The following is a 12,264-nucleotide window of genomic DNA, read 5'->3' on the forward strand; positions in this document are numbered from 1 at the left end:
GCATATCGACCCCAGCAGACCGCTGCGGGTAGAGACAGACGCGTCCGATAGAGCAGTGGGAGCGGTCCTGCTGCAGAGGGACCCACAGGGGGTCTGGAGGCCGGGGGCGTTCTACTCCAGAAAGCTCAGCAAGTCGGAGCAGAACTACACCATCTGGGATAGGGAGTTGCTTGCCATTCATGCAGCTTTCAAGGCGTGGAGGCACTTCCTGATTGGCGCCAAGCACACGGTGCAGGTCTGCACGGACCACAAGAACCTGGAGCACTGGCGCACGGCTCGGTTCCTGAACCAGAGGCAGATACGTTGGGCGGAGTTCTTTGCTGACTTCAATTTCCGAATTGAGTACGTCCCGGGCGACACCAACATCATGGCGGATGCACTGTCCCGAAAACCGCAATACCTCGAAGAGGCGACGCCAGCGGCAGCCATGCACATCTTCGCGCCAACAGCGTGGGCGTGCGCGTCAGCCACAATAGACCTGGATGCGGTGCGACGGGCGTTGCAGGACGACTCATTCGCGCAGGCGAAGATGGCAGAGGTGCACAAGGGCACGGCGAAGGGCGACGAGTTCCAGATACGAGACGGCTTGCTCTTGCGTAAAGGGGCCATCTACGTGCCGGGAGACGAACTTCGCGCCAGGGTACTGCAGCAGCTGCACGACGCACCCACGGCCGGGCACTTTGGCACAGAAAAAACGGTGGAATTGGTCGCAAGAGACTTTTGGTGGCCCAGACTGAGGGGGGAAGTCGCGGACTACGTCGCGAGGTGCGACACCTGCCAGAGGGCCAAGCCGGTGCACAAACCACCGGCGGGACTGCTGGAACCGCTGCAAACGCCGTTTGAACCATGGGAGAGAGTGGCCCTGGACTTTGTCACGGATCTACCCAGCTCGAGAGGCAAGACAGCTGTACTAGTGGTGGTGGACTTGTTCACCAAGATGGCTCATTTCATACCGTGTGCGAAGGTGGCCACGGCAGAACAAACAGCCAAACTGTTCATAGATCACGTGTTCAAAGTGCACGGGCTGCCGCGGTCTATACTGTCCGACCGCGGGCGCCAGTTCATCTCGAATTTCTGGCAAAAGCTGATGGGCTTCCTGAACGTCAAGATCAACCTGACATCAGCAAGACACCCGCAGACCAACGGGCAAGCGGAGAGGGTCAATGCCATCATGCAGCAGTACCTGAGATGCTATGCCAATCAACAGCCTGCGACGTGGGTGGATTACCTGCCGCTCGCCGAATTCGCCTACAACAACACGAAACACGTATCCACAGGGGTGACGCCGTTCTTCGCCAACAATGGGAGGAATCCCAGAACCTTCCCGGGACTGGACAGAGTGGGGGAAGGGGAACCGCAGACGGCGGACGCTTTCGCATCTGAGTTGCAAGAGGTCCACGATCAACTCAGACGGCAGCTGGAGCTAGCGAAGCACGCATACAAAGTCCAAGCTGACAAGCACAGGCGAGTGGGCGAGGAGATCCGAGTGGGAGACTGGGTCTGGTTGGCAGCCCACGCGGTGCCGACCCGATCGTTAGCCAAGAGGAAGCTGGGGCACAAGCAACTCGGTCCATACCGAGTCGAAGCGCAGATCAACCCGGTGGCTTTCCGGCTGGTGCTACCGGAGGGTTCCAGGATGCATCTGGTGTTCCACAGGTCGGTGCTCACTCCCTACAGGGCACCGCACAGGTTCCAGGAACCAGGAACGGCACCGAGTCAGTCTCCGGAGCGGACGGAGGCGGGAAGATTGCCACAGCAGGACCCCATCAACGAAGTCACGGAGATTTTGGATTCCAGATGGGGGGAAGACGGGGTAGAATATCTCCTTGCAAAGGAGGGCACCCGGGCCAGTGCTAATAGCTGGGTGCCGGACTACGCCTTGGAGGAACCCCTGCTCAAGGACGAGTTTCATGCCCTTTTCCCACACAGACCTATGCCAGCGGGCTTCTTCGACGACTGGTTGTTCACGCCCACGCTTTCCTCCAGCACGTTCCATGGCTTCGACTCGGAAGGGGAACCCGCACCGCGCACACGTTCCCCAGAGGGGTCACCGGAGGGTTTGGCGTCCGACAACTCGTATTGGTGGGACGATCGGCCAGAGGAGCAGTGGCGCCGGAAGTGGCAGGAGATACCAGGTCCAGCGACAGACGCAGAGACGGACATGGACGTTTGCGGGGAGGATCTTGGTTTCGAGCACGGCGGCACCGAAATGGAGGCGGAGGAGATCACCGTTGACGAACGCGGGGAGGAAGACTCGGAGGTCTTCAGTTGGCGGCCAGCAACGGGGAGCGAACTGTATCCGACATTCACTCCCGTGATGACGGAGCACCCACCAACCACCCTGGAAAGCGGGGAGGGGGGAAGGGGGGGCTTCGAGGGGGGGGATGGATGTCAGGGGTTCAGGAGCAGAGACGCAGAGAAGGGAGGAGACAGAGAGCGAGGGGGAGGAATACGAAGGAAGGATGAGTGGGGATGACGACCCGAGATCACCGAGCCTGTCTAGCGAGTCCGAGGATTCCCAGAAGGGAGCGCCAGCAGCCAGAGCAAGGGGGGAGAGCAGGGGGACACCCCAGGAAGAAGGGTCCAGAGAGGGATCAGAAAGCAGCAGTTGGAGATCGGGACCCACGTGCCCAGCCGGGAGCAGCGGGGAGAAAGGGGACCAGATATCGGGTTCCGGAGACTTTCAGAAAGAGGGAGGGCATGAGTCAGGAGTAGTCACGCCCACCTCGGGGAGCGATGAAACGATCAAGAGGAAAGTGGAGAGTTGGGCGCGCGCGCCAAGTTCAAATGTAGCGGAAGCTGGCGCAGTCAGCAGCCCAGAGAGTGAGCCGGGTCCCAAAGCCCGCCGCAAGGAGGCGGAAGGATCAGGGGGGTCCGCGTCTGAAGAGAGTAGGAAGGGAGAGACCCAGGGGGGCAGAAGGACCCAGAGACGGAAGGAAAGGCGCAGGAGGTGGAGCAAGGCTAGGGTATTAAGCTGGTGCGCTAGAGGCGGAGACTCAGACGGGTCTTCGTCGTTCTGACCTAGAAGAAGTAGGGCTGCACATTGCAGTTTGGAAATGGAACCTGTAATCCAATAAAGACTCTTTGAAACTGAACGCTGGCTGACTTGGTCCTATGTGAGCTGGGACTGGGCGGCAGCCCTGACACATGTGTTAGGTTTTATACATTCACATACAACATACATGAAGTGAAGCTTCAGAGAATCAATGGAGAAAAGATGGAGAAAATTCTGACACCTTTAAAAATATTTCATTGAAGGATCTCTCTCTCACTCTTACATCAAGGCCAAAATATATTCAAAAATAGAGAGAATGGCTACATATTAATCAACCATAACATGGCTTTCCTCCATTAAACTAAACAAAGATTCATTAATTAACCAGGGAAGTAAAATAAAGCTTTACAGAACTGCATATTTAAGAAATGTATAAAACCTGTAGAAAGATTCCACTGAGCACATGGATTGCTAATATGGACAGACTAGCTACATACGAACGAATTGCATGTCGATGTAAATTAAGAATGGATAAATATGAAGAAATCTGGAAGGAATATTTAAGCAATAAGGTGGGCAGTGGTGGGAAGTAGGGGGAGGAGAGGTGGGGAAATATTGTTAAAAAGGTGTAGTCATAGGTATATCAGTATTCAAATCTGAATTGTCAAATTGTGTTATTAGTGTTTTTATGGTTTTTGTTGTATGTGTCTTTTGGTGTTGTTGTTTGTATTGAAAAAATGATTACTTTTTTTAAAAAAAACCAAAAAACTCCCAGTAGAAATACCAAATATGATAGAAAGCTGTAAAAATCAAATGCAATCAGATAATCCAGTGACGGCTTGTGCCTAATGAGACTGGTGGGGCAGAAGGCAGGGAGAATAACAGTAGGTGGAGCCAGAGCCAACCAATTCTAGTTTTGTTCCCTTCACCCTATTTTCAGAGTTCTACAAGGACAACCTATAGACCAGGGGTCAGCAACCTTTTTCAGCCGGTCCACTGTCCCTCAGACCATCTCGTGGGCCGGACTATATTTTGGAAAAAAAAATAATGAACAAATTCCTATGCCGCACAAATAACCCAGAGATGCATTTTAAATAAAAGAACACATTCTACTCATGTAAAAACACGCTGATTCCTGGATCATCCGCGGGCCGGATTGAGAAGGTGATTGGGCCGCATCTGGCCCCTGGGCCTTAGCAGAGGCTTGACAACCATATGTCAGGAGTGCTCTGATGGTGTTTCCTGCTTGGCAGGGGGTTGGACTCGATGGCCCTTGTGGTCTATTCCAACTCTATGATTCTAGGTTGCCTACCCCTGCTATAGACTAAGGAGAATTAAGCTGACAGGTAGTACCACCCCTGGGGTGGTTTTAAATAGGAAGACTAACACTGGTGGGGCAATGTCCCATTTGCTCTTATGCACCAGTCTCCAGCAAGATAACCTTTCCCCAAAAAGTTCTCTTTTTATTTTTATTTTATTGAGTCATATATGATGCTGTAGCCATACAGATGCAATGCCCACCCCCGTCCCTGCAAAACACAGACTCTCCCTCTTTTCCCCATCCATCAAAATGTCACACACTTCACTAGTATTTTACAAATACCAAGTAGATTACTAACTCACATCAATTTCTTGCTTTGATTCAGCCAGTCTTTCACGATCTGCACAATCCACCAGAAAGACAATCCCATTGATGGCAGGCAGATAGTTTTTCCACACTCTGCGAGCTAACAAAAGAGAGTTATAAAGGAGCTGCAAGAGGAAATTATCTGTTATTCTTCTAACTCTATTCATAGTAACACCTCATTAAGGAGCAGAAACTTTTAAAAGGGCATTAGGAGATATATTTAAAAGCTTTTTAAAAGCCCACTCTCTTTTGTTCTACAGGGTGAAGTACTGGGTTTAAAACTGAAAAACCATATTAGTTTTACTGCAAGAAACAGCCTTAATAGCCATAAATCCACTTCTAAATGTGTGCTACAGTACATGGCTTGCAAGTTTTAAAAAAGAATGCTAAACTTCGTGGTAGAACTTAAAAAACACAACAAAATGGCCGTATCACCATTAGAAATATTTATCTCCTAAACACGTGTTTATGGAAGACAATCTTACTCGGCTACGAGTGATCGCCAAAGAAGAAGAAGATTTATCTCCTAAAATATTAAACCACCCCCAAGACAATAACATATTTTCTGTTTCAGCCTCTAACAAATTCTAGGAAATGCCCTCTTTGATCCACCGGATACCCAGTATCCATGCTGAAGTATTTAAACACAAAACCAAGAAATATTTGAGGATCAGTTCACTGTAAGGGTGGGGGGTTGTATCCAATGTAATTGTGGAACTTCCCCTTTCTCTCCTTTCTTCCAAATCTTAAGAGCCTACCAAATCTGCTCTGGGGGTTCCCCAATCCAATTGGAACAGATTTTGGGGTCACAGGGGTAGGAGAGGAAGGGAGAATTCCATTGCATGAGCCGAAGTTGTTCCAGGAACACAATGAACTGCACTGGATACAACTATTAACTTAAATCCACTTGATCAAATTGCTGCCTTAACCTATTTTTATTGTGTATAATGAAAACAAAGGTGTTTCACAACTTTAAGCTCTCCAAAGAATCAGAGACTAATTAAAGGCACACATTGACTTTTAGTATTGCATTGAAAATTAAATGCTGCAATAATCCTGGACCTGTTAGAAAATTCTATCACCATAAGTGTAATGCACTGCTTCCATTCTATTAAGTACAAATATTGCAGTTGAACCATCCTGTAGCTCACACTCAAGTCAGTGTGTTGGTTTTTCTTTATCTTAAAGTGGTCAGTGAATGGGGTTGGTTAATTGAAGCTCACAGGTGTATGTTTGCAGTTTGACCTACTTAGCGGCACACCTGTGATCTCTCAACTTTTTGCCTAATTAGAAGGGGAGTTACCGTATTTTTCGCTCTATAACACGCACCCAACCATAACACGCACATAGTTTTTAGAGGAGGAAAATCCGTAGGCATGCCACCCATAGGCATTCCCTCCATAACACGCACAGACATTTCCCCTTACTTTCTAGGAGGAAAAAAGTGAGTGTTATGGTGCAAAAAATACGGTACTTTCTGCACCGAATGCAGGAAGGGATGTGATAGGATAACTGATTATTTGAAAACTGTATTTAAGTTGATCATACGTTTTGTATGCTACTGGTGAGGAGAGGTGATGGCTTGCAGCGTTTGGCTGTTACATTTTCAAAATTAAAACTAAGCAAAGATATTGCGGACAGCCTTTTATTTCTATGCTCCAGTCGCTGTGCACACTCTGCGTTGATGAAAAAGTCCAACATCCCACACACCTTACATGTGTATATAACAGAACAAGTAGACTACAGTAAAAATTTAATAAAATCAGGAATGTTTTCAGAATTGAAAATACACAACCCTCTTGCAATGCAATAACTTTTGATGTGCAACCAAGGAAGCTTAATATGTTAAAAGAAGCCTTCTGCATGTTGGCATCACTTACCTTGGGTATGTCCGCCTAGATCAAAAGTAGTGAAAGTCATACCAGCAATTGTCAGCTCTTCTGCAGCTGCAGAAACAGAAAATACTATTTTTCAAAACCCTATCTTACAGCAAACTATTCTCTAGTAAAGGTAATAATCATACTGCATTACAGTGGTACCTCGAGTTACAAACGCTTCAGGTTACAAACTCGGCTAACCTGGAAGAGTTACCTCGAGTTGAGAACTTTGCCCGGGGATGAGAACGGAAATTGTATGCCGACGGACCTCCAGAACAAATTAAGTTCGTTACTAGCGGTACCACTATATAGAACAAGGTGATGAAACTGACCCTATACATGCTTCCCTGGAAGTAAATGCTACTAATCACCTGCAAGCCTGCATAAGGTTGCAGTCTAACTCACACTGAACTGAAGAGTTTATTCTGGTTCCCCATTCCTGATCTAGTTCAATAGTCTACTAAAGTCCTGAGATTTAAAGCAGCACTGGGCATATTACAGTGGTACCTCGGGTTACAGACATCTTGGGTTACAAATATTTCAGGTTACAGACTCCGCTAACCCGGAAGTAGTACCTCGGGTTAAGAACTTTACCTCAGGATGAGAACAGAAATTGTGAGGCGTCTGCACAGCAGCAGCGGGAGGCCCCATTAGCTAAAGTGGTACCTCAGGTTAAGAACGGACCTCCGGAACGAATTAAGTTCGTAACCAGAGGTACCACTGTATGAGAGAAAGGATATATTGACTTACTTGCATGTAGTGTGGGGACATGTTGACCCAGTCTGCCATCTTTAAGCATATGTAGGAGAGTCGTTTTCCCAGCATTATCCAAACCAAGGAATACTAGTTTACCAGTTTTTTTGTACAGTCCTGGAAAAGATAAAAGTATTTGATGAGTAAGTACTAATTTCCACAAGTGTCTCATCATAATAGAATGTCTGATGATTAAGTTTTGCTAAATGCTTATTTAGGATGGAACACAACAATTTCCCTATCATCACATAACCCTGTCATCACATAATCTCAAAACATTCTACATATGTCAATGCAAGTACTCAGGATCAGGTTACTCTAGAAAAGATGAAAAGAGGATGACACCTTTAAGACAGGATATCATTCTAGCTCAAGTTTATCTGCCAAAACTAAGAGAAGAATGCAGTACAACAAGCGTAGGAGGCTCAATCTAAGATCTCCACAACATTTGGGAAGGGATCATAGGTCAGTGACAGAGCACATGCTTAGCATGCTAAGCTTCTAGGATTATTCCCTGACAATTCCAGATAAAAGCATCCAATAGCAAGAGATGTGGAAAACCTCTGTTTGATATCTTGGGGAGCCACTGCCAGAGTAGACTATTGAACTAGATCAGGAATAGCGAACCTGCAGCTTTCTGGATGTTGCTTGGCTTCAGTTCCCATCAATTCCAATTTAGCATGGCCAATGGTCAGGAATAATGGGAGTCGAAGTCACTTGGGTATGTATATCTACATTATGAATGTTTGTGTTTTGATCCAGGCAGACATTCTCCTTAGCTGAACAACAAGTCAGCCCTCAGATGTTTCCTAACACATTACTATGATTATAATGCAATTATAGTTATGTTTCTAAAATGCCATTTTTAATTTAAGCCCGTTTGAATAATGAATAATAGAGAATAGGAGTCAACTGAACTGAGTTTTAATGAGCCAACTAAGCTGACCATGAAAAAAGAAATGAGAAAGGGAAAGCTTCAGTGCTGCACACAAATCTTCAAGCAGAAATTGCAAAGATGAAAAGTGATAAAACATCTGTTGAGTTCTAAAAGTTATTCCTTTCTCAGTGAGTTCTCAGTCAATTACCCCTCCCCCACAGTGCCGATCTCCTTTTCAGAAACATTTAAAATTACTAATCATATATTGCTCTGAAGGCCTGCAGAACAAAGTCAGTTTTGAGTGTGCTTTTCCCTCAATCATAACAAAATGTAGCCTGAAAGGCTAAAAAACAACCTTCCATTAGCATGCATCATCACAAAAGGAATGGAAAATGAATGCGTTTCAGAGCCTAAAATAAAACATCCTAGCTTAAAATTCATGCTTTATCAATGTACTGATTTTTTAAGGTGAGTCATAGAATTATAGAGTTGGAAGGGACCATGAGGGTCATCTAGTCCAACCCCCTGCAAGGCAGGAATCTTTTGCCCAATGTGGGGCTCAGGTCCACAACCCCAAGATTAGGAGTCTCATGCTCTACCAACTGAGCTAACAGGGGTTATTCACTTTTAACAACTTACCCATAAATGGTGAATTTTGACACTTGACTGGGAAGGGCCATAAATCCCAGGTGTCTCCACCTAGGGTTGGGAGAGACCCGTACCTGAAACCCTCGAGGGCCATTGCCAGTCAGCATAGAAAATCCTGAACTAGATGAATGGTATAAGGCAGCTTCCTATGTTGTCTCTGAGCAGCTGCAGGGGATTTCAGAGAGCTCTGCTTACCCGGCAAAATTTCTGAACATCCAGTCTAGGAATAAAAGACGCTACCTTATACTGTATCAGACCATTGGCCCATCTATAGCCAGCGCTGTCTACACCAACTGGCATGGCAGCAGGATTGCTTTTTGAACTTTTGCATGCAAAATATGTGCTCAAACCAATGAGCCACAGCCCTTCTCGTAGTTACTGCTGCCCCTGAGGAGGAGGAGGAGGGTTCCCACCAGAGGGACCCAATCCTCAGAAGCATGTAAAAGGCAGCAGGTGATGACAGCCACTAATGCTCCTCCTGAGCACCAGGGGGGCAGTGGTGGGAGTTCCCAGGGTGCTTGGGGCCTCAGCTCTGAAAGTCTAGCTAACTTCACAAACGATGCTTCTCACACATAGACTATCTCTGTGTAAGAATTATGAACACAATACTATTTTAGACACATTCAGGATGTGATGAAAAGCACCAGCAGACCTTTAGATGAAGATGAACTCCTGTGTGTCATAAACATAATGATGTGACACATTTGCTTCAAAATTGCAGTGAAGCTCTTCACACTGCTGGTCCTAAATGGTTTATACAATCTATATTTTTAGCTTTTGCTGCCCTGCTCTTCGGTTCAACAGATTCTCAAATCGGCTTATGATGAAATTTAAAACCCACAATGAAAATCAGGAAAACAACACCACTTTTTTAAAAAGACAGCAACCACCAAAAGCAGAGCTTTTAAAAAGACCTAATAGCTTTAAAAAGCTCGGGGTGTGTGTGGTGGAATAAAAATCTTTTTCATCTCTCCTTTCCTCCCCAGACTTGCAACCAGGGAAATAATTTAAAAGTGAGGAAGCTACCTCAGAAAAGACCTATCCAGGGCCTGTACCACATTTGAGAAGGTCCCTAGCATAGTGCCCTCCAGTGTGCATACAAACACCACCATTTCTGTTTCCCAATGTAATCTGCCATTTTAGTTTCCCACAATTCCTTGGACCAACACTATGTCAGGGTTGCTCTGGGGCATCCCTAACAGTTGGCCATGCTAGTTGAGAATGATGGGGATTTGGGGGGTGTAAAACCAACTGGAAGGTAACAGGTTCTCTATCCCTCCCTTAAACTGTATTTGAAAATATACTGGGATTTTTTTTTAAAAAAAGAATGGATTATAATTCATTCTGTTCCAGGCAGTAATGTAACTACTGTATTTTGAACCAACTGTTGTTTCTAAACAGTCTTCAAAGGCAACCCCAAGTACAATGCACTACAGTAATGCAAACAGTGGGGTTGTGCTGTGTTTGCAGATAGTTTTTGAAATATATATATGTATGTATGTATGTATGTATGTGTGTGTGTAAAGTTAAAGTGATTTATTCTTCTCAATAAGATGTATTTTCCTCCTTTAGGAGTTTACAAATGGGCCATCTTAAACCATTTCAATGTCCAGAGCTGCAATCCCATGCATCTTTATTTCTGAGCAACGCAAGCCCCATTACATCGTTTAAATTTACTTCTGAGTAAACATGTGTAATCTGCAGTTCAGTGCTGGTTTGTACAATTTATTATGTTTGTCATGCTAGTGAGTAACCTAGATAGCTTTAAGAGGCAGTCTGAGTTCATCTGTTACAAAAGATCTGCCCCAAGCAAAACTGCGGCTCATAATGATTTGAAGGACAAAGTTCGCTGCTGCTAAGCGTACTATGATACAAAGGTGCCTTTATTGCTGCCAAACTGGACAAAGTCAGAAGGCCTATCAGGGGTGCAGGCAATTCAGCAGGGATAAGAGCATTTTACAATAACCAGTGGCAGTTTCAATCAATTAGAAAAGGTGTGTTCTCTCTTCAGGAAGACTTGCGAACAAGTACATTGTTAAGGCTTCGACAGGCCGCTTTAACATTTTATAGACCAAATTGAAAATGCTACTACATTTTAGTTTTTAATTGAGGCTTTATTACTATCCCCAATTCAAGGTATATATTTGCGGTATAGAGGCAGTGGTCAGTCTGTAATGAGCAGACCATAGTGATTATTAACTAGTGCAGGCTTCCTCAACCTCGGCCCTCCAGATGTTTTGAGACTACAATTCCCATCATCCCTGACCACTGGTCCTGCTAGCTAGGAATCATGGGAGTTGTAGGCCAAAAAACATTGGGAGGGCTGAGGTTGAGGAAGCCTGAACTAGTGCATTGTAGAGGATTGGACAAGATGACCGTTGGGGTCCCTTCCAACTCTACAATTCTATTATAGTACTTAGTCACTTGATTGTACTGCATGGACCAATGGTCCGACTCTGTATAAAGCAGGTTCCTATGTTTTTATTAACAGCACAACACGCTTCACAGTTGGCATCTTTCAGAAAAGAAAATCAGCTCTCAGAAGGATGCTGCCCAATTTGGCAGCTGTCAAGCAGCTTCCTTTCTCACATTGCCGACTGAAAGTACTTTGCTTTCCACTCCAGCTTCCCATGTTTTGCAGAGCAAGGGAGAAGAACATGGCACATGGAGTCATAACAGTGCTGTGTATTTCTGTGGCTCCCCTTCCACTGTAACTGCCAGAAGCAGGTTAATTTATTTGTCTAGTAAAGATAGGTTGCACGGTACAGCATAGGCTAAGGAAAAATTAAACCAGAAATGGAACATTAGTGAGGTGGACTGCTAACAGATTAGTATCATGACAGTTGATTGTATCCAAGGTCACCCTTCCATCCACAGACAGCTCTCTGATCAGCAGGGGTTTCTTTGAAGGCAAGATGGAGGGAGGTATATTTTGCTGGTTTCCCTCCCCTCCATAGTTCTCTCTGCTCCCCAAACTGGAGGGTCCCACAAGTCTCTGAAACAGATGGGTAATTGAATAGAAAGGGAGAATCTACCCCCACCCACCCAATACCTCCCCTGCTTCCATTCATGAAAGCCTTTGCTGGATCAAAGAGCCATCCATGAATATATGGATATAATCATACAGTAATCAGAAGTGTCCATTCCATATGTAGCTGTCTTACCTAAAAACTGTAGTACACTACTGAAACCACTGTAAATCCAGTCAAATATAAAGGACATGTCCAAATCTTGCAGGTTCTGAAAGAAATCAAAAGAGAAGCCCCATAGATCAAATGGCATTAACATTCTACTGAAATAACGTTGAAAATGAGTAGAGAAATGTGGAGTACTTGACAGAAATAACATATCCAGAGATAAATCACTTTTATTATTCAGTTGTGAAACTACAAATACTGATGGATTGGAATCTTAAAAATTATTCTGGAGAGGCAAACTTTCTGTTTTGATGCTTTAAAAAAGAAAGAAAGAAAGATTAAGGCCACAT

The 12,264-nt window shown here is 45.4% G+C and overlaps 1 protein-coding gene across 2 annotated transcripts in view; it reads right to left on the reverse strand.

Annotated features, from left to right (window-relative positions):
- The window catches only part of SAR1B (secretion associated Ras related GTPase 1B), a 34,857-nt gene that overhangs the window by 8,928 nt on the left and 13,665 nt on the right, over positions 1-12,264 (reverse strand). For both annotated transcript variants that reach the window (XR_014522219.1, XM_083488258.1), the window contains 4 exons: positions 11,942-12,017; positions 7,250-7,369; positions 6,503-6,568; positions 4,619-4,722 (listed from right to left, as the gene is read on the reverse strand). Coding sequence is in view for 1 of the 2 variants with exons in the window: in XM_083488258.1 (XP_083344384.1) it covers positions 4,619-4,722; positions 6,503-6,568; positions 7,250-7,369; positions 11,942-11,999 (348 nt within the window). In the remaining variant the exon portion in view is untranslated. The remainder of the gene's footprint in view (positions 1-4,618; positions 4,723-6,502; positions 6,569-7,249; positions 7,370-11,941; positions 12,018-12,264) is intronic.

This window comes from Podarcis liolepis, assembly GCF_965112155.1.
Source record: "Podarcis liolepis genome assembly, chromosome: 2".
Lineage (NCBI taxonomy): Eukaryota > Metazoa > Chordata > Lepidosauria > Squamata > Lacertidae > Podarcis > Podarcis liolepis.